We start from the raw sequence: 23,879 nt of genomic DNA, 5'->3' as shown, positions 1-23,879 counted from the left end.
CAATCCTCTTCCAACACACCTGATTCAAATGATCAGCTCATCATCAAGCTCTGTAGAAGCCTGATAACGATCCTGATCATGTGAATCAGGTGTGTTGGAAGATGGAAACATCTAAAACATGCAGGACTGTGGCCCTCCAGGACCAGGATTGGACACCCCTGGTTTAGACTGACTATCCATAAACCGAGCCGGCAGCATCTGAACAGAACTTTAACCCGTCCAGAGGAAACGGGACTTTGTGCAAAAACTACTTCTTGCACTTTCCAGTTGCTTCCAGCAGCTAAATCTCACTTTTCTCTGAGCTGGATGTTGTTGTGACGGCGAGCGGAGGTGTCGAGCCGAAGCCTCCCACAGAGATCCGACCCGGCCGCTCGTCTTAAAGCGGGAAATCAATCCTCACGTATGGACGCCGCGCTACAGATGGACAGCAGGCAATTAATTCCTCTGCTCGCCGTACGAGCGGCGGCGTTCATAACGTGAGTGGGCCGACACAGCGAGCCCGTCTTGTCTGATTAGACGCAATCAAAACGAGTCCATTGTGTTTTAATCCCTCCGAGGAAGATTACACGAGCCTCCGGGAGGTGGTTTTGTTTTAAAGTCGTCAAAAGTGGCACAAAAAAAAGAAAAAGTCTCGCTGCATCCGGTCGACCTCGACGCAGTCGACTCAGAAAAAAGGTAATTAGGAAGCGGAGCGGCGGCCGATGAACGTGGGATGCTCAGATTCTCTCCTCATTACCGTCCGACCCCGACTCCCAGAAATTACGTTCCTATACCGCCGGTTTGTTTCCCAATTAGGCTCCCAGCAAAGCGTAATTGGTGAAACAAATCAGTGGTATATAAATGTGAGTTCTCAGAGGCGACGTCACCTCACGTCGTCTACAAATAGAATTAAACTTAAATCCTGCACCGATACGGACGCTGCTGCTGCTTCCTGGACGCAGGAAGCCAACGTTGAAAAAACAAAGATGTAAATGTGCTGATTGAAGCCTTTAAAACGACCAAAACAAGCTAAACGTAGCAGTACATTAGCATCAGGAAGGCTAACTGTCGCTACGTTAGCTGAGTGTTGATAAACGTCTGGTGTTAGCTAGCTCTTTAGCTAACGCTACGTCTCTAAAAAGTTGAACTACAGCTGGTGTTCTCTTGTCAGGAATCAGTTTAATCTGCTAAAAACAACATCAACATAAAAACGTAAATATATAGTCTGTGAACTCATCAGTGCTAAAACCTTAAATACACTGTAAAAGAAAAAATATGAATGAAAAATAGTAAAAATCTGGCAGCAAGATTTTTTTTAAAAATGTTTTTTGAGGCAGGTAGAATAATATAAGATTTAAAACTACAAAACAAAAAAAATCTATAATATTTTTAGCTGATTTAAATACAGTAAAACTGTGTAATTTTACAGGAACACATTTTAAATAATTTAAATAATTCTTATTTACAGTCAACATGCAGCTTTAATAAATAATCAGTTCACTAGATGTTATCTGATATTTAACACAACAGATTTGCTCCTTTTGTCCATCCTAATTTACCTATTTTTTCTTTTAAATAACAGCAAATATCCATAAAACAATATTTTTTTCTAATTTAAATAGAATTTTAAAAAATCAACTGTGAAAAAGAATACATTTCCATTTTTATAAAGACAGATTTTTATATATTTTATTACAGTTTTGGCCTGTTTTTAAATGTAAAATACTATTTTTTTTCTGTGATCGCATTAGTTATTATTATTATCTGTCATTTCACCAACAAACAGGAAATAACTGTTTGCAAACATTAGAGTAAAAAAAGAATTCTAAAAACATTAATTCTTTTAATTTACATTTAAAATAAATTGAACAAACTTTAACACTAAAACTTTTAGCAAACGGTTCAAACCACCTCAGTCTGAGCTTTAAAGCTTCAAGAACAAACCTGCTGTGACCTAAACTAATCTAAACTAATCTAAACTAATCTAATTCCTCCTCTGAGCCTGAAACTCTCCTAAATACTCACTGCAGCAGTCGGAGGGACTGAAGAGTTCATGGTGCCGGACTGGGAGCTGGTTTGGGACTACGGGGGGTTCTGGTGTTTGTGAGCATGTTGGTGGGTGGGCTGCTGCTGCTGTGTACATGGAGACGACCCTGACTACAACAACTACAACCTCCTGCAGCAGAACCAGGAAGAGCAAACAGAACCCGGGAGGAGGACGAAGGTGTGGGTTAATATCCGGCCAGAGGATTGTTCGCTTGATTGATCAGCTCACTGAGCCTCTGAGCTCAGAGTTAGAGGAGGAAACCAAAGGCAGGAATGACAGGAGGAGTACGATTTGTTCAAAGCTCTACTGAACTGGTTTGAATCAAACCGAGAAAACAAAAACAAACAACAGCAAAACAAACAGGATGAATTAAATCTGCAGACCGAGGAGGCGCCAGACGCTCCAATCCTGCACTCGTCTGATAAATTCCACTTTCAGAGTAAATGTTTGATTTTTATTTTTGGCTTTTTTATTTGGTTGGACACTTACGCAACAATAGATTATAAATAAAAGATGTATCTCCAAACACACCAGTGTGCGTTCTCTCTACCAGCCAGCAGGGGGCGACTCCTCTGGTTCCAAAAATAAGTAAAAGACGAGATAATGAACCAACTTCTACCTTCATCTGCTGCCTCAGTAAACGTCTCCCCAAAGAGTTTATGGTCTCAGTCGATAGTTTACAGTCTCCTTCAATACAGGATGATGGTCATTTGTAAAAAAGTGGTTCCATTTATAGTAAAATAGACGATAAAGTGGTTAATTCTGGTTGACAGTTTGCTGTAATATGATCAAATGCTCATACTTTGAAACTGTCCACGATCCTTCCTTTAAATAATGTTGACAGTGTTTAAGTGATAAAGTTTTGCTTCTAAACTTCAAACCAAACTCACTTCTATGTGGATCTGATTTGAACTGTAAGAACATGACACCAATATGAATTGTTCAGGCTTTAACGTCCAGCAAACTAACGCACTGCAACCGGCGTTGCTCCAGGCCTCGCCCCCCCACCCGGGTCTCAGGAGGCCCGGTTCCCACCCAGAGGTGTGTCTGGGTGGGACCGGGCCGTGGCCGGCCGCCAGCTCAGACACACCTTGATAAGCAGCAGGTATGAAGGCGGCGGCCGTCAGCTGCTCTGCTGCCTGTCTGAGCTTTATGACGCTCACAGACGGATTAAAGGTGTACGAGCTCGTAAGTTGTTGTTAGACTCCAACGCAGGAGATAGAAATCAACTTTTTCAAATAATAAAAAGTATCTGTTAACAAATGGCATTATTTCTGATTTAAAAATAATATATATGAAAAAGAAATGCAATAAAGTAACAACCTACAGTTCATTATTTGGCCCTTTTGTTTGTTTGTTTATTTGTTTATTGTTGTTGTTTCTGTTGATCTGATCTTTAACCTTCATTTTTTTACAGTGTGGCTCATCCTGCGCTACACAAGAAATGAGATTTCTGGGATATTTATTGCGTAAAACTTGATATTTTATTCATCGATAACGGTGAAGCTAAACTATTAGAATCCTTCTTCTGGGAAACATCCATTTTTTCCCCAAAATGGTACGAGTATCTGGACTTTAGTTGAGTAAAGATGTTTGGAAATCGCTCCAAGTGGAAGCAACTCGTCATATTAACTCGCTGAAAGCTTCATTTATCAGTTTTTGAGCTGAAAATCTCTTCAGTTTGACAGAATACAGTATGAAGCAACATGGAGTCACAACATCATCCATTTAGAGCCACGTTTGTGTCGATTTAATGCATATAAGCTGAACAATCCTCATAAATATTTGACTTTTTAGCAGCTAAATGCTCCACTCTGCTCTCCAGATAGCTCCTGTAGATTCATTCATGGATGGATTATAAAACAAAACGCTTTATGTCTGTATTCATTTAGTCTCTTTTTAGCTGTAAATGTGCCGAAAAGTAAAAACTGTGAGTAAAAGCTCCAAAAAGCTCCAAAAAGCTGCACATTTGGTTGCCATTTTCTGCAAATACTCCACAATAAGAGACTTTTTACAATACCTTCACCCTTTTCTTCATATTTCTTACACTTCAGATGAGATTTAAAGTTATTTTCAGATCAAACAAACTTTATTTTTTACGTCACGATGAAGGTAAAGCCCCACCGCTAACTTTCTCCCTCGGCTCGGGGAGCGTCCCATTCTTTTCAGGTGACACACTGCAGACTCTCCTTGTTGGAACAAATAACATTACAGGTGAGGCTGCTTCTCCACCCGCAGGAAGTGATGAGTCACCTCCACCGCCTCCGTCATTTACACAACGCGTCCATCGCATTTCATTCTCCACAGAGTTAAAGTAAAAGGCAGCTGAGCAGAGTACAGGTCTGGGAACGCCCCCCGTCAGCCCAGGACTCTGCTACCCAGAGTTCCTTGCTGCTGACTCACCACTCTGGTATGTCACCTTGTGCACTGCTGCACTTTGCACCAGCAGCAGCTCTAAACTGGGAGCGACTGGGAGGAGACGCCTGGCGCTGGTCGCTGACCGACGGCCACGGAGACGACTGGAGGCCGTGAAGGAGGCAGAAATAAAAGAGTGAATGTACGGAGTCAGCGAGAGAGTCTGGTTTGTGTAAGGTTCATACTGGGAGGGTTTTTATTCCACTGGTTTGAGGTGATGCTTCCTGAAAGCAGAAGTTTTAAATAGTTTTTAACTTTATTTTCTGTTTAACAATTTATTCTTCTTTTACTGTTTTGTTAAATTGCAGATAACAAGTAGTGCAATCACAGAAAAAAGATTATTATTTTACATAAATCATTCATTTAAAAAAAAAAAAAAAAAAACAGGCCAAAGCTGTAAAAAATGTCATTTTTTTAATTATTATTTGTATTTTATTTTATTTTTTTTACAAATAGGCATTTTTTTCTCTTTTGTTTTCTTTTTTCTCTCTTTCTTTCTTTTTTTTTTTTTACAATATTTTACTGTAATATTTTAAAATTTTTGCTGTATATAAATTTGTAAAAATATAATTTTTTTCAAATATTTTCCATTATTTTAAAGAAAAAATATGCATATTAAGGATAGAAAATGCAAAATAACAATAATCATAATAATTATAATAAAATATAATTTTTTGGGTTTTGTTAAAAAAAATTAAATAATGTCAAAAAATCTGTATTTTTTTGATTATTTCACCTCTTTTTTCTTTTGCTGTTTGTGTTGTTTTTTTGTTGTTGTTGTTGTTTTTTTTACAGTTAACAACTTTTTCTCACATTTTCTCCAGTATAATGGAAATTTGTGCTGACACTTTAAATTTTATTGATCTTTTATGATCATTACTCACAAAACAAAGTCTTTTTTCACTCGTTTCACACTTTGGAAGAAGCAGCATTGAGTCCTTTTACTATTTACGTCAGAATCATGGCCCAAACTTTTGATTCTTGTGAAAATAAATGTCATATTTTCCCCCCTACACACCCACCAGATTGTGAGTGTTGTGAACGTTACACCCCTACTTCCTCTGAGGTCTTTATGAACGAGCCCATCGTCACGTTGAAACAAGACTTTCCTCAAACTTCTGCAACCAAACAGGAAGAAATTAATCTCTAAAATATTGCTGCATCAAGTTTTTATTCTAATAAACAGATAAAAACCATAAAAAATCAGCTCTAGATTGAAAAAATAAACAGATGTGGACAGATGTTCTCAAACTTTTTGGCCACATTTAGTCTTTTTGGGAACTTCGATGACATCTAAACTAGAATTTAATATAAGCTGTTGTGAAAATGAGTCAAATGAACCCAAAGTTTACTGGTTTTGAGGTGAATCCCACCAGATCAGGGGCTGTACAGAGCCGAGGCGTGCAGCTCCCTCTTCCTGTCTATAAAAACACTGTGGATATAAAACAGTGGAACCAGTTTTTCTGCTGGATGATGAGGTTGAAGGTGAGCGAGCAGCGTACCACCTCTCCTGTATTTGCTCTCTCGTCACTCCTCCCCTTTGAATTGAAGCAGAGCCAAACCAGTTCCTCTGTATTTAACAATTACACCATCTGAGGCCCGCCGAGCCGAACAAAACAACGAGTTTGTGGGTTTTCTTGAAACGCACTCGCACAGAAAACGTGTTGAATTCCTGAAGGGGAGGATTCGGGTTCTCGGGTTTTTCACGTTACGCTGCGAACATGGAAGACGAACCGCATGTCGGATGAATCGTAAGCAGACGTGTTCTGTGCCGCCTCCATGAGCCGTAACAACAACATGTTCTTACTGCATACAGGTGTCACCGCAGGTTATTTTAGGGTTTGGCACAAACATATACAATAGCGCCGGCACCACCGCCCAGCTGCATGGCAGCGCTCACACAGGTGTGCAGGGCTGGGTTTGTAACCTACTTCTGGCCGACTCCTCCCAAAGACTCGCCCGAAAACAAACGATTGAAGCGTCTTTGGAGCTGTCACTCATCAGACAGGCTGGCACGAAGACGACCCAGCATGCACCTAAAAGCTCCTGAATGCTGTGTTTACTAGAAAAGAAACAGCACAAGAGGCAGAACTAGCATCTGACAAAACCTCCATGTCATGACTGTTGGACTGCAGGTGGATGTATACCTGCACAGGTCGTCCACCCGACCTTCTACCGGGCACGCAAGGTGTCTCCGAAGCTGCCTAGAACCATAAAAGTGTGGATTTATTACCAACAAAACCTTCGATTGATAAGAGAAACCACTTATTTGCTTCATCCTAGAGGTGTCGTAGGTGGTTGGAGTCAATTTGGCTGACATTGTTCGAAAGATGGTGTTGTTGATCCCCCACGAACACCTACTGCTTGTTCAGAAACACCAACTCTACACAAGAAAAAGCCTCAGCAGGGTCCAAACCCGAATCTTCTTGCTGTGCGACCACTGCAACCACTTCACCACTGAAAAAAACAAAGTGTTACGGCGAAATCATATATGCAAGATTGAAATTTAATGAAAAATGAGGCGCTGTGAGCTCGACTAAAGCATCCATAGAAGGTTATTACCCAACCGATCTAGCCCTTCTGAGGTTTTATTGCAATAAGTTAATGATGCAGTCCAGCAACTTTCAGATTCAAGACGCATCAAAAGTGGTTCTTTCACTCAGAACATCTGTAAAACCGACTCAGATTTGGTTGTATGTAGACCTCCATCGTGGCTCATTATCGTCGACTCAGGGCGCTTAGCTTTCATTATGTAAAGAACGTAGTTTTACTGCAGTCAAATATACACACATTTTCCTCTGACGCCAGTTTTCAGTGTCATCTTCGACTGATTCACTCTGACGGCAATGCTAACAGCGCTACTTCAATTAGCCTCACTGAGGCTACAGGACCAAACCACCGGATCGACCCTCCTCAGCCCAAACAGAGGCCACGAGAAAAGTCTGCAAGTTGCATATTTATCAACTCCATTATCACCATTTTTAGAACCTAATACAGAAGAAGAATGAACGTTAAAGGGGTAAACATGCTTATTTTGTGCATTTAGTCACGTAAAACCCCCTGAAGTGTAGCTTAGCAGTGGCTACTTTAACGAGACTTTAGCAACACTGGCAGCGAATACCGTCATGTGGTTCGCTGTGGAAGACGCTGACGACCTATTTTACTGTTTTATTGAAGTTTGATGCTGTCTGGCAACGTGTCATTTGTTTCTGTATTTTCATTTTACAGCTTCTAAACAGAGTCATGATCGCTGTAACTACGAGTATATCCGATTTAGATGCCAAATTTAGCGCAATAAAGACGGTGGTTGTGCCGTTTTCCAGCCTATAATAACACAAACACCGCATTAAGGTTGGGCGGTGGATGATTGTGTAACGTATTCAACCTATAGGTCTGACATTGACCTCATTTTCATGTCTTCATTCTGACCAACAGTCGGTCTTTTTTAAATTATTAATCCACGACTAAGTAAGTCGCCCTTCACTGATGATAATTAACCATAATGGCAGTCGCTGTGCTTCCACTGTGAACCAAACGTGGCAGAAATATTCAATATTTCCATTTTTTTTAGGCCAACAAATCAGTACAATAACAGTAGGAGTTAAATATTTGTCCACAATCAATGGAAAAACTTGTTTAACTGATCATAAACGGCAAAAGTTGGAGAAAAAGTGCCAGTTTCACACTAAAACCAATAAAATGTCAAATTAATAATTAGCTGTAGATGAAAAAACCAACAACCCTCAACCGCTGTATTTGCTTTAATAACTGCAGCCAACAAAAATAATCCATTCACACACTTTCTTTTTCAAACTGCTTCACTTTCTCGGTTCAGTTTTAGAAACTAGAACGTCGACAAAAACAACAACAACAACAACAACAACAGCAGCAACTCTCCAAGCACCGTAACTCCCACCCAGCACCCACCCAGCCTGCACCCACTCGGCCCTCCGACGAGGCTTAATGAGTAATAAGCACTGGGTGACCACAGTCTTGGAGTCAAGCCAACTTTCCCAGATGCCAAATTGAAGCCTGGAGGTACTGCATAATGCAAAACAACACTCATTAAAACTTGGAGGGGGAGAAAAAAAAAAGAAAAAACACAACACAAGGAGCTATAAAATGCAAAAATGCACCAAGATCCATTGGAGGAGAAGCTCCGCAGCAGCTTCTAAACGACGCAGATGAATAATTAGGACTCTCAGGTGTCCATTAGCGGCGGAAATTACAAGATGTAGAAAACGGGCTCCGAAACACACTCGTGACCTTAAAACCGAAACCATTTGGCCCGAACGTTATGTTGAGGTTGGCAATGTGAGCCGCGGTGGAGGGAGGCGGCGGGGGGACGAAATGGAGCGAAGTGGAAGACGAACAAGTGACATATTCAGATGCAGAAGCAGAGCGTGGAGCTTTCAGGCTTTAGCTGCATCAGACGGCAGCTTGGTGGAGAATTTTATAAAGTGCTGCAGAACAAAAAACAGAGAGTGCAATGGCTTGTGTTGAACCAAACTACTTGGAGATACCAGTAAATACAACAACAAACACAACAATACAGGCACATGAATGCAATTTAGTCAGTTTTAAGCATTAAAGATTCACTTTTAGAAGGTTTTATGTTTGAATTGAGCATCTTTTTTGTGCTATTTTCTTCTGTGATCGCGCCCGACTGGTGAATTAGCACCAACACATGAAAAAGTAGTGATTAGAAACGTCAATAATTCATATTTACTTTGGCAAATTTGCGCTACATGTGGAACGAAGTAGGGATGTCCAGATCTAATCTGAGTCATTTAATATTTAGCAGCTGTGAATCCTAACCTTTTCCTAAATAATACATTCAAGTACTGTACATTAGCTGTAGTACCTCATTGCGCCACCAGGTGGAGCCTCTTAACAATTGCAACCACAGGATGTTATGTGAAGGCAAACAGCAAGCATTGTGGGGGTTTAGCTCGTAAAGAAGCACCATGACAGAGTCTTACGTGGCGCTTAATGACCTCTGACTAGCTCACGTTTGTTAAATCAAGTCGGGATTATCTAGGATAGATCTTTAAAGTCCCTGTAGCATATATATATATATAGTGGCTTAATGCAGCTATATTAGCATTGGATGAATGTCCAGGAGCTATGTATTATATTATTGTATTATAAATGAATCACTTACTGTTAGATAATGCTGCATTTGCAAACACATTATTCAAATTTAGCTTAAAATTGCCTAAATCAGGACATCCCTAGAAGGAAGACCTGAAACATGTGGCCTAAACGGGAGACTTGTGGACCCATAATGACCTTTACATCATTACGTTGGTTTTATTTGTGTGCACCGTCTTATCTTAAGGTGTTGCTGCGACCTTAAATGGCTCTAAATTAATAATAACATCCTGTACTACACGACGGATCGGTTGAATTTGTGCGAGCCATGTGCAGCTCCACCAAAAGGAGATTTTCTAGGAAGTCAACAAACGTTACATCAGAGCAACGTGCACGCATGCAAGGAAATCAGTGAAAGGTGAGTTTCATTACGGTTTGTTGGATCAGATAACAACATACCAACATCCTCCCTCCTCAGCGCTTCTAAAAGCTGATATCTGAATTATGCAACGCCGCTCTGATATGAGAGATCACAACAAGCGTCTCATTCACAGGCTGAAACTTTCCCAAGATTTCGTTTGCGTGTCTGTCAGCTCGTTCTTCAGGGCTCACACCCTCATTCCTGGCATACCTGCCTCGTCTCCATCCTCCTTCCTGCTTTCCCATGAATCGCCGATGACTTGCTGTTCGTGACATCACTCGTCTTATGCGACTCTCGTAGGTGTCACGTAATTAAGCCTAAATGTTCTCGCTGCAGCAGATCCGTCCTGGTGGTCCACATGACCCCGCTGAACGGTAACACTTAAGCCCGCCGTGATGAGTGACAGAAGCCTTCATGGTGTCTGAGATGTTGACGGATACGTGAACAATGCGAACGATTTGCTGAACAGTTACTCTCTGAAATGACTCAGACTCACACCAACTTTGTAACGTTCAGGTTTTTGCGTCGGGACACTTCACATGTTGACGTGAAGGCCTTTTGATAATATATTATAAAGAGAAAACCAACAAGAAAGAGCTCTGTGGCGACTGTTTAGCATCCACAGCAAGCTCTTTGCACACAGTTTAGCATTTGTTGTCTAAATGTATGCTAACACTCCAACTCACAATTCAGGATTCATAGCGCTAACTTAGCAAGAGCAATTCAGCTTTATGTTATATGTAAAGCAAGCTCTATTCTGCTCTTCATGCTGATTTAGTTTCATGCCAACACTTACTTGATTTACTTTAACAATGACTCAGCATTTCTTTCTGTTAATATTTTGCTGAATTTCTACACAGACTGATTCTAAAATTAGCTTTTTTTCTTTTACCAAGTTGTTAATTTAAACAGAGCTGTGAAATGGGAGCAGCATGTTCAGGTGCGCCTGGTTGAGGAAGTAAAATAATTCCCATTCATTTTTCCAGTAAAACATGTTATGTAACTCATAGTTGGTTGACTTATGTGACATGAAACAGTATGAACCTCTCCCAGTCCAATCATGTGTTCTTAACAGCACTGCCACGTATCTGACGAACAAATCAAAGGTGCATGTTTGTGTACAGAATATCTGTAATAACTGTAACTCCCAAAGCATCCGGACAAAAACCGTTTCACCACCAGCTGTAAAATCCAGTCAGGTGAGATCACAATGCATGACCTACGGTTTGCATCGCCTCAGTTTTCATCTCTGTGCACAGACTGAATGCTAAAGATGGATGCAGCCACTGTGAAGCTACTCATTGGTTTGTGTAACGACCATCTTGATACCTCGAGTTTGGGATTTGGTCGCCAACATGTTGGTCTGTGGAAACCAAACGTAACGAGCGAAGGGGGATCTAACTGACAAATCATACGGCAGCAAATATAACCTGCTAAATCACGTTTTTTACGCTAAATGGAACCAAAATCCACTAAATAAACATCATGCTGTCTTCAACAAATCTTAAAAGTAGTCTTTGAGACCATGAACTCATTAGAAAAATGTTTACCGTGGCGGCAAATCAAGTAAGAAGTCGGGTTGTTGTCTCATAGACTTCTATACAATCTGACTTCTTTTTGTTATCAGAGGAGTCGCCCCCTGCTGGCTGTTGGACAGAATGCAGGTTTATGTCACTTCCATGTTAACTTTACGTTTCGGACGGCCATGTTTAACAAAGACTCTACGATTTTGAGTCGTTCTTGATGGACTGGACAGCTAAGGTTCCACATTGTCTTAATAACTGTTCTGATTTTATAATCGGCGTCTTTTTCTTTGCAACTGTGCTTCATGTTGATGGGTGTTGTAGTATTTAGACTCATCCTGCATGATGGGCAATAGATGATTTCTCAGAAACAAAGTGAAACAAGGAAACTGGTGGCTGTAACGTATCTTTACGATCATTAGATCATCCTGGGAAGTCCTGGCTTACTGTATAATGCATATAATTCAAGGAAAACGTTGAACTGGCAACAGAATATGAGGCAAAAACACTGGAAATCTATACGTTAATGCACCAGCAGTGCCATTAATGTCCACAGTTTTATGTTATTAGCACTAAATGAGCTCAAAAGCGCTTTGATCACCAGTAGAACACTTAGTTTTATGACAGAAGTCTCACTGGTTGCCGACAATCGTCCCTGTTGAGGACACAAAGCAGATTTTTTTTTTAATCTGCCACAGAGCAAAGCGACTGTTGAGCAGCACACAAAAGGCCTTTTTAGGCTTTATGAGAAGTCCCGTCTCTGGTACAAAAATTCCACTGTGTTAATGATTGATCGGCACCAGATTCCACTTCGGGGTGTTTCTCATTCCAGACGACTCTGACATTCGATGATGATACAAATGAATGTACGACACAATAGACGGATTGTCCTGAACGCAGGAACAGCAGAAGCTTAATACTTATGCACTTTTATTGAGCCAAGTTTGCGTTCCTGTCTCAAATCACCCAACAGAGATTTCAAGATACGAGCAGAAGAAGCGAATGAGAGCGCCACACCCATCCAAAGAACAGCAACACCGACTGGATCTGACCAATGAGGTTCAGTTTATGTCATTTGTTGCACTGCCGCCAATTAACTGTTTCATTATAAACGTTATTTACTTTCATGTTGGTAGAAATTACAGGAAAAAACCCCTTTGAACTCCCGCTTAATGCTTTATCTTGACAATTTAAGTGTCCCGAGGAAAACGAAGGAATATTTGCACAAAAGATAATTACACGCTTCGCCACGGAGCTGCACAAACAGCGTCTGTAATGGTTTTCACGCTACAGGTATCCACTGTCGGGATGAAGGACATCTACAATCATTTCTGCAAACATGAAAGGGACCAGGAGCGAAGCTTGAGGTAGAAAGACAGCAAACACAGACATACTTCTCGTCTTTGAGAAACACCCTGACGGCTGACAGACAGACAGACAGACAGACAACACCCTGAACAAAAACTCATCGCTCAGGCATGGCAGCTCACGGCAACACCAACGTACGCCGCTCTGGTTGTCGTGAGAAACGCTTTAGTGACCAAACGTTTCCCACAACGGTTACCAACAGATCAAACTTGAATCTAAAAATGTCGGTTTTGAAGGTCTAACACCAAAGCGTGAAGCTAATACTGTGTGCAGAAGCCTTAGAAACATGCTAACCCCCGTCCTACACACCTGTCTCATGTGCAAAATGTTCCTTTGCCCTAAAAAACACCAGACAACAAAGGTCTTAGTCACTGTTTCCCTTTCGGATCGTATCGAGTCTGTTGCAAGGCTTCTTGGCATCCAGTCTGCCAGTGAGTTTTGAGCACCATAAAGCTTGTGCAATCATGTCTTTATCATCTCTGACATATTTCAAAAATACGATCCAGTCTTAAATCGTCACGACACCGAGACTCTCATACATGCTTTCATGTCGTCACACCTGCTGCAACGGCTTTTCTATCTGCTGTACTCATCTGTCAGGATTTCAACCAGGGCAACAAAGGGTTCTTGTTTTGTTTTGTTTTTTTTTAATATCTCTGCATATTTTAGAGGAGATTTTAAGGCCTTTCGTGGCCTCTCCTGCTGCTTAATATCCGAGTCTTTTGTCTGCTCAAGGGGCTCGTCTGAAACCTGAAGTCCAGATAACTTGGAACAAAAAGCAAAGATGTGTTTTCATGTATTTGTGTGTCTGAATGTCTGAATATTCACACGTGTGTTACTGAGTTTCAATGAGATGCGTCAACCCGTCACCCCAGTTTTGACAGCGACTGTGTTTGTTGAGATCATCGGCCTGCTTTTAATGACATAGCTAAATGCTAAGGTAATGGAGGTTTCGGTGATTTGGAACACACACATGCAAAGGCAGGTATCTGCACGAAGGGAAGCGAGTTTTCTAGAAACAATGACATCATGTAGCACCTTATCAAACGCTGTCTCACACGTATAATGAGTTTTTATGTAATTTATGACTGTCTCATCCAGAATAAGCAGAGTTCACATTAAAGGTGTCAATCAGCTCTGATCAAATCTTTAAAAAAATCTGGTTTGTCGTCGGATTTAAACGTCCATGAGAGTAACTTGGAAGCAAAACAAAGTAGGATTCAGGTCCACATCGGCATGTTTTATGAACGCGGCCTTCAGAAACGTTTGTTCAACGTTAGAAAACACTCATGACAGACTGTCTTTATGTCCGAGAAGGTTTTCGACTGGCAGGTTTTACAATCATGTGTTTTGGTTGTCAACAGTGTTTGTTTTACAAGAGAAAAGACTCCAGGGATGAGGACTAAGAGTTCGGTTTGACGAAGGCCCATTTGGTTCACTTTTGCACAAACAACACATCAGAAAAGCAGCGACGCCGACGTTTCTGGCAAACAGCTGCGGTCAGCTTTTGGCGATGTCGTCTAGAAGTTCCAGCAAAGCCTTGTTTTCATTTGCATGTTAAATTTGCGGTAAACCGGTGGAGGACTTTTGCCGAACTCTGTGGAAAAACCATACGACAAACAGTTCAGTCCATTCACTTCATCTGCTGTGGTTGATCCCAGTAAACACTGGGCAGCAAACATTTGCACCAACCAGCAACTTCTTGTTGTGGAGCAACCGTGAAAACCAAGTAAACACTGAGACACTAAACGTTCCACCAAACCAACCAAAGTTCTCCACAAAGTCAGCGACAAGTGCAGTAAACGTCCCACACATATAATCTAATCTAATCTAATCTGAAGTGTATGCAATAACACAACCTTGCAGCAACTTGCAGCCACATTGTCAAAGACTACCTTGACAGGAGAACCGTGGACGGAAACCACCAGACGAACGTTGGTGGGATTTCCTGGGAGTTTGCGTCAGGTTGCCAAGAACAACAAACTTGTGGCCACATTCTCTGGTTTTAGCTGCAAATCAGCCGCAAACATTTTTTTGTTTGTTTATGGACACCTTTGAAAAGTTAGAATCTGCTCGTAGAACCGGATGTTTTACTTTGAAAACACTGAGTACAGATGTGGATGAAGCTGCACCTTAGATAACGAACCATAAGAGGGATCAAAACAGCTCAGAACACCAGAGATCGTAAAAATAAACGAGACAAATTGAACGTTAAAAATGGGAAAAAAAGGATGAAACTAATTGAAATTAAGTGAATAAAGGTGTTGACAAGATTAATAGACGTACAGGCAGTTTGAACCAGACTTTCTTTTAACTCTAAAGAAACGGACCTTTCAAGTTTCAGCAAACATGTCTCTGATAGTTTTTGCCTCCTTTGGTAAGTCCAACGACATAGAATGAAATCTGATGTCAGAACAAACTGGTGGAACAAATATTATCGTATTAATTTAGTTCAACAAGTCGCCCGAGTTTGTTAAAAGTTTCTAGAACTACTTTATCCTCCAACAACGGTATCAAAACAGAAGTATTATTTTGCTGTCATGGGAAAATGTCTCCCACTATGAAGGGTCAGAATAAAGCAGGAAGTATCGGTGTGTTTTTTTTAAATGTCTCTGTTTGTGGATTCCTTTTTTGGCAAATGTTTGTGAGCGACTGAGGGCGAGAGACAAAGAGAAACCCAGGGAGAGAGAGAGGAGGGAGTTTTCTGGTCGGGCTGGTCGGTCGGCTGCCGGAGCAGGAGTCAAGGGAAAGAATGTCGTCTCATTAAAGCACATTAAAGAGAAAGACGGCGGCCGGGTGTGGGTCACAACATCCACCGGAGCGATATCGGGGCTGTCAGTGGTCAAAGCAAACTCTGGCTTTTCTGATTCTGTGACACGAGGACGGAGACAGAAACTGGGCGAAAAGTAAAGGAGGGAAAAGTGAAGGAGGCCGAAATAGAACGGGAGGTATGAGGAAAGGCCGGAGAAAGGAAAGTTAAAAACCAGAGGGAAAGAAACACAGAGCAGGGAAACGTCTGCTATAAGGAACATAATAAGAACATTTTAACCACCGACTGCTGCAGGAAACCTTCATGATGTCACTGGATCGAATCGATCAGCGTCACAGAGCTCAGAGAGCAAAGATCAAGAACCAGGTGTACCACTGATGATGACAATAAAAATAAAAATAATATGCAAAAACATTCTTTAAAAAAAGAGGTAATTTATATATTACAAATATATTTTTTAAAAAATACAAAAAAATGAAAGAACATTTAAAAAATGAAACTAGACATGTAAAAAAAAAAGCAAAAAAATATATATTTTTAAAAAATACACACATAAGAAAAGAATGTGTAATTTATTTAACGAAAATACACAAAAAAATAAATGTAAAAATAAATTAAATTGGATTACTCAGTTTTACATCAAATATTCCAAATATAAATATTGGATAATGCACTGATATAAAAATTTAAATGATAGAAATAAAATTAAAAGCACCATTTACTAATAACATATTAAAAATGCAAAAAAAGGAATAAAAATAACAAATAATATAAAATATTTTAAATTGTGCAAATAATATTTATTTAAAAAAAAAAATTAAAAATCACACAATTAAAAAAATGTCTATTTCTTTATAATGCTAATAAATAAATAAAAATACAAAAAAAAAAAGAAAGGAAATGAACTAAATAAAATTTTAGTTAACGGAAAGAAATAAAACTAATTTTAAAAACGACATATATGTACATAATATACTTTCTGTTACCTCCAAAACTGTCAAACATCTGGTCCACAAAAAGAATTACTGAAGAGTTAGAAGAACATGCAGAGAGTGGAATAAAAAAGATAAACAGAATGAAAAGATAAACAGACAATGGACGTGATAAACACAAAGAGACGGAGAAAGTGAGGACGAACAAAAGGCAGATAAAAGCAATTAGAGCAGAAGAAGGAAGATGGAATGAAAGATAAAGGAGGAGGAGAGTCGGGCGGCAAAGAGCCGTCGGCGGGGAGCTGGAGATGCTAACAGATGGGTTACAGCATTCCTCAGCTCACAAAACACTTCCACATGCATGAGCGGCTGCTGGGAGCTGCAGCAGTCGGTGACGTTTCACATGCAGAGGAAGAGCAGCTGCAGCAGCAGCTTCTGAGGCTGAAGCAGGACGATCTGCTGCTCTGGAGTTTTCTCATGTAGACACAGAGCATGAAGGAAAACAGAAATAGAAACAGATCGTGTTTAGATGTACGTGTGAAGCAGCAGATAGCATCAGTCGCTGCTCTTTGTGACGAGCTGACCAGATAAAAACGAAGCACTTTTATCTCCATGTTGGTGGAGATTCTCACTCGTCCAGGAGGTTCAGGAAAACCCAACCGGACTTCTGGTTTTGACTCAAACAGAGGCTGTGAGGATGTTCTGACCCTCCATCTGGTGTCAGCGTGATTTAATGATCTCGACTTTCAAGCTCTTATCTTGGTCATTAAAATAACTGTAGCCAGACCTGCTCTGGTCTGTTCCCATCTTTCATCGCTTGATTTGATCAAACTTGCAGATTTTTTACGACGTCTTTATACCAAAGAACAACAGCAGCAGTACGTATTGTGAAATTTAAGCTGGTTTGTTTTTTTATATTCTTGCAGAGGAGACTGTTTGGAGTCAGCTGATAAAAACCTGCTTCTGGAGCTTCTTCTGCAGCAGCTCGTCACTAACTTCATCTGTTTAACGGATTTGTCCTAAAAAAGCAACAGCTGGAAACAATCAGAACCAGAAATATGGAGGAAAACCAAGACAAGAAGCTCAAATCTCTCTTGTCGCTCTGATTTCTGCAGCTTTAAGATCTGCCTGATCAGCGACACATCACTGGACACGACGCTTCCAAGTGAAATCCAGATTAATGCAACTTGTTTGTGCCTCCAGAGGATCCGAACCAGCGCCGGGTTCTGTTCTGAGCCAATAAAGCGGCGGTGCAGCTCCACGTGGAGCCGGCGTCGGTCCGGCCCACGCCCAGCTCACATACAGATAACATCTCTTCCTGATTTCTTATCGCGGTGCAGAGTACAGCGGGACTCGCCCTTCTGCCTGAACACACTCTGAGAAAACACCAAACAGCAGATTCATCAGGATGAATAACGAAGATTCATCATCAGGAGCTGCCACATGTTCGGTCTTGCACAGATTTGAGTTGGCGTCTCTGTAAAGTGAACATAATGGAGTCTGGAAACAATGAGGAGCAGTTACGCTCCAACGGGGCTTCACAGCTTCACGTTGGTGTGTTAAACTTCCTGTTTTATCAGATTATTCCTACAATGTTCCTGATAATGTTCCAAAATAAGCATGTGGATATATGTGGCTGTCTGGAAACAATAACAAACAGCAACAGCTGCACTTCTACTGTGCTTTACAGGCTTTAGTTTTAATTGAATTTATACCAAAAACTATGTTTTGTCACATTATTCCTGTAATAATCCAAAAAGTTTCCACAGTGCTGTCTGGAAACAATAAGACGCAGCAACAATCACACTTTAAGAGGCTTTACAGCTTCAAGTTTTCATTAAACTTACACCACAAACCCCATTTTATTATGTTGTTTTGGAATAATTTATGAAATATTACAGGAACAAGTTTGTGGAAACAAGTGTCTGATAAGAAACAGCAACAGGTGCATCTTTAAGGAGCTTTAAGTTTTAACAGAATTACACCAAAAATTACATTTTTTTCACATTATTCCTTTGATATTCCTCATAATACTCTAAAATAAGTTTCTAGAAGTAGCCATGTGGCTAAAAGTATGCGGACACACACGCTGGGTGATTTTTTTTCGCCTCATCTTCCCTCAAACTGCCCCAAAGGAAACACATTTAACCCACATTTCATTCCAAACTGCATCGAACGCTTCAACACCAGCTGAAAGTCTTTAAGGGGGAGAAAAAAAGACTTTCCACAGTTTTACAGTTTATCCTAAAAGTGATAAACGACCGAGTTGTTCCACACTGAAGTGAAACATGTGGCCACAGAATTTAAAAACAACAGCTTCTAAAATCACTTCCTGTTGCTTTCATATTAGTTTTGGCCACTTGGTACGAATGCAGCTTCATTAACTTCATTAAAGCAGCAGACTGATGATGTGATTCTACATTAATACAAAGTGCAGCACGTGGAGGACACCCTCAGCAAACAGTGGCTTCAAAACATCCCAGAGTGACTCCAGACAAACCCGATGGTTCTGATTTCTTCACTATTTCTGAAAAACATTCCCTCAATCTGCACTTTCATCACCGAGATCCGAAGTCCAGCCTCAAGCTGATTGTGTCATTACATAACAGAGTCACACAGGGAGGCAGACTGCAGCTTAATTAGGAAACGTTGTAGTTAATAAAGATACAGTTACTGATAATTAAACCTGACTGGTGTTAACTGGTAACTAGTTCTGTCTGCAGCAGACCAGGTGTGGCCAACTTTACTGTACAGCTGATTAATCTGCAGATTATTGTCATGTTTTATAGCAGCTTCCATCAGAGTGAGTTCCACACTGGATCAGTTGATAACAAACTTCAGATAACTGTGATAAAACATCCAGACTGACTTGATCTCACTGTGTCTGTCTGTGTCTCCGTTTGCCAACAAAATCCAAAACTTTCTCAGTTTCTGATCCTGTTTGAAAGTTTCGAGCTAAAGTTTCCCTGCAGCTGCTGTCCTTCTAAAAACAAAACAACAACAACAAAAAACTTGACTAAAAAGTCGCTTTCCAGCTCCAGGAAACGTCCCTGAACTCTCTACAGTCAGTGAAAGCAGCGCAGGTCACATTTCTGACCCGGAATCAGGAGCGAGAAACTCCCCGGAGTTAAAATCCAAGCGGCTCTCCAGGTAAATCATCAGCCTCTTACCTGTTGGCGTCCTCTGCGCTGTTCTGCTGCCGACTGACAGGCTGCCGCTTCTGTCTGACAGGAGTTTGCCTCGTGGGTGTGTCCGGCTACACCTGCCACACACCGGAACCGTGCGTAACGGTGCGTAATGACGCACGCGGCGCGGAGAAAGTTTTAGCGGGCGTGCGAACCGCGTCTCGGTGGCAGCGCTTCTGGAAGCTCTGCCGCTTCTGTTTCTCACCATCGGGCAGCTATTGTAGCGATTTCAGGAATGTTCTCTGCGCTGGAGGCGTTTCTGGTTTCCGTGGTTTCCCTCTGAAGCCGCCGCTGGTCTGATGTGAGAAACGGAATTCAGTGTAAATACAGAAAAAAAGCAAAACAAACAGCAGAAATGTGTCCATAAATGGAATAAATCAAAGCATTCTGAACATTTTATCAGAATAAAGCAAAAAGCTGACATTTTACTGTATTGTTCCCACATTTAGCTGAAACTTACTGAGCCTTAGTTAATTAATTTATTTTATTGTGTGTGTGTGTGTGTGTGTGTGTGTGTGTGTGTGTGTGTGTGTGTTCTAAAAATGTTCTGAGAAAGTTCTGTGAAGGTCTATTACTGGTTTCAGAGGGAGGTTTTCTTTTAGTTGCCAGAATGTTCTTAAAAGGCAGGAAGCAAAAATATTTGTGAAATTTTAGCCTGACACAGCAAATATTTGCCCTTTGACCCACATTTAGCAGCATTTTCACATTGAAATGTGAGGCTGGTTGAGCAACAATATCTGAGGAACTATTAAAGATAAAAACCTGAAAGTTTCTCTGTTATTTCTCATCATGTCACTGAAGCAGAATCTGTAAAACTGGACATGTGGATCAGATGATCTCTGATTACAGTTGAGCTGAAATATGAAAAAAAAAAACCTGAAGCCGTCATGAGAAGTTCCATCTTTGAGCTCATATTAACAAAAAACAATAATCAGAAGTCAACTAGTGATATTTTCTGAACCACATGTAGCTGCAGGTCACAGTAATACAAAACTAAACATGTAGAATAGTTTAATGTGAAATACTTGGTCCAAGTTATCGGCTCAAAAATGTGAGTTTTCATGACGACTTTATTTTATTTCTTTATATTTCAACTCCCCCATAAATCAGAGATCAGTTGAACTACTTGACCGATATTCCAGATTCTGGATCAGTGACATGATGAAAAACAAGAGAGAAACTTTCAGGTTTTAATCTTTAATAGTTCCTCAGATGTTGTCGTTCAATCAGCCTCAGACTTTAATGAGCTGAAAGTGGGTCAATGATCTTTTTCTTTTAAATTATTTTGGAAACTATTTGATATATGACGCTCAAATTTCACAAATATCTTCATAATCATCCATATTTTATGCCAGAACACTTTCGGGTAACTAATAAATGGATTTAAGCAGAAATTGTTCAGAAGAATGTGATGATCTGAGATGGATCCATGATGAGCAAAGGTTGCTGTAAAATCTGATCCAGTAAACTTTGATCGTGTGAAAAGCCTCCGACTGTAACTTTTACTGGCCTGAACACTGAACTCTGCAGTAAAGTGTCGAGGACGGCCTGTTGGTTAAACAGCGGCCGGTTGCTATAGGTGTCCGAGCTGCTTTGTGTTGAGCAACGCTGGAACAACGCTGGAACAACGCCTCACATTCCTGTGAGCTGCTACACGCCCAGCAGCAGCAGCAGCAGCAGCTCAGCGTGGACGCCACACACGTACAAGCGGCGCTGAGTAATCCTGCATTCATGCTCGTAAAGTCAGCAATTTGCTGTGACAACCTCGAATGAATGTTGTCTGAATGTTCTGGTTGGTGTGACCGTCTGAGGCAGGTGAGACTCACCTGAGGACGGTTTTAGGGAGTCTTAGTCCGGACTGATTGCAGCGTGGCACGTGTCGCTTTATCATGTGCAAACCACAGCACACGCCTGCTCAAGAGCCAGATAGGCCACACTTCAGAGAGGCTTCAGAGCTCCTGTGGACATTTGGACCAATTGTTGTTAAAATCTAATCAACATAAATCCAATCAGTCTTCGTTAGACGAGTGTTTGTCCTCAGATATGATGGAAACAATCAGCGGATGTGTTTTCAAAACACATTTTCCAAAGCTGATAAACCCTTTTAGCCACTTTTAAAGTTCAATCTCCAAACGTTGCCAACAATCCAGCTTCTCTAATGTTCTCTGTTTTGCTTTTGGACTCCTGTGATGGACATTTTGTTGAGTAAATAATCACTAAATACAATAATAGAAATAACAAATGACAAAATTTTGAAGTTCTAATTAAAAAAAAGCATGATGCCGGAGTATCCGAAAGTATCAAACTGTTGGATAAAATTCACTTTCTCGCTAAACTAAAAAAGAAAAGTGAAAGTCAAAGAATCTTTTCGTTTCCACACATGAGTCCATAAAAACAGAGCCTACATTTCCCATGAAGCTAATCGATAGCATGTTTTGCTAAACTCTCTCCAGTCTGACCTCCTGGATGTTAGGTATAAGTCTGCATTTCCTCCATTAGCTACAAGCTACTGGTTCCAAATCCACCTCTTTATTTGAAACAACAACTAAAGACCAATGACAACACAAGTCTTACATTTAGCTTATTTCCGTAGTGAATCTGATTTTACTACAGATGCAGACAGCTTTCTCAGTGAAGCCCATCTCACGTGACTCTTCTGTCATCAGGTGGAGTTGATCTGACGTGTCGTCTTCCTTCTGGCAGCAGAATCCACCAGTGACTGGACCAGTGACTGGACCAGTGACTGGACCAGTGAGTGAACCATGCATTCCAGCTCTGTCATATCGGTTTAATAGATTTCTGCAAAAGCCAGCAAATCATCTGCAGCATTAATGAGTCCATCGAGCACCTGCAGCGCTAAAGGCGTCACCTCTGATTACCAAATTATTCTGTTCTTGTGGTGTTTTTTTGGAGGGAATCTGCCTTTTTCTTCCCCCCACATGCAAATGTTCCTCGAAAAACAAGTTCCCTCCTTTCAGACCGTCCTGCAGGGACACCGTCGCTGCATTTTTGGGACCAACACCCGAAGCGATTGTGATTCGTTTAAAGAAATGCAAACAAACCGGCGCATTTTTTCCTCTATTATGATAATGGGTGCAGTCGTTCTCCGACGTGAAAATACGCTCGTCTTTCAGAATGTTTGTAATCCGGCGAGACTGACAAAAATTTAGACGCTTAATCTGAGATAACCCTGATTACATCAGCAGGATTATTTTCTCAGACTTTATAAATCTCCTTTCAGCGCCACAGAACGTGTTGTTCGGCTTTTCACAGGTGTGACGCGAAGAAAGTTGTGTTTCAGCTTTTAAGCTTTAAAGAAAGTAAAACTGACAAAAAAACTGAAGTCAGACTTTAGTTAAGGTCATAATCCAGCTTTCCAATATCGTTATTGTCCTTTACTTTTTTCAGAATGACATTATTTCTGTATTTTATTTATCAGAAATGTGTAATTTTTGTAGGACCACAAAACTCTCCAGGTAGTTAAATGAAAAGCTAAATTATGGAAATTTTTTCACCTGTAATGTAATCTACGCAGGTGCTCCAGCATCTCAGGAATAACATTTGTTTTATCGCATAAATAAAACAGCAACAAAATCCAATCATAACAGATAAAAACGTTAATTCTTGCTTTAAAAAAACTAGCTAGCCAAGCTTTTACGCCTCTGAGATCACCAACACATACAGAAAAATGTCTGACTTTACCTTACAATCACTGATTTCTTTTTGCGTAATATTTCTCAAAAAAAATCTTTAAATTCAGTTTGTTAAATAAGAACGTATCCTAATAAAAAGTCTGTATAAAGTCATATAGAGCAAAATGCTGCTCTGCTAGTGTCTGTTTACCACCAAAGAAGAACTAACTGGAAATATCTGTAAAAATATTTAACATATTTAATGAAAAAGAATAAACATTTCTCTATTTTAATTTTACTTATTTTGTTTTATTTTTATTTTTCTAGTTGATATGATCTTGATCTGAGATTAGCATTAGCATCTAAGCTGATAAAAGCTAGGCTAATTTGGTGCTGTGAAACAATAAATACACTATTTTTAATTCTAGTTGAAATTCGACAGTTTCCAATCATATTTTAATGCCATAATATCATTTGATAGCACGTTATAGGATTGAGTTTTAATGTGGAATG

At 40.4% G+C, this 23,879-nt stretch overlaps 1 protein-coding gene across 1 annotated transcript in view; it reads right to left on the bottom strand.

Moving 5' to 3' along the window:
* The window catches only part of LOC103372449 (cingulin-like protein 1), a 71,779-nt gene extending 49,277 nt beyond the window's left edge, over positions 1-22,502 (bottom strand). Inside the window, exons 1-2 of the mRNA XM_008302102.1 lie at positions 22,382-22,502; positions 19,720-19,811 (exon numbers count right to left, since the gene is read on the bottom strand). Of these exons, the coding sequence (XP_008300324.1) occupies positions 19,720-19,811; positions 22,382-22,502 (213 nt within the window). The remainder of the gene's footprint in view (positions 1-19,719; positions 19,812-22,381) is intronic.
* Positions 22,503-23,879: the final 1,377 nt, after the last annotated feature.

This window comes from Stegastes partitus, unplaced genomic scaffold (assembly GCF_000690725.1).
Source record: "Stegastes partitus isolate 25-593 unplaced genomic scaffold, Stegastes_partitus-1.0.2 Scaffold1757, whole genome shotgun sequence".
Classification (NCBI taxonomy): domain Eukaryota; kingdom Metazoa; phylum Chordata; class Actinopteri; family Pomacentridae; genus Stegastes; species Stegastes partitus.
This window is presented reverse-complemented; position numbering and strand designations above follow the sequence as displayed.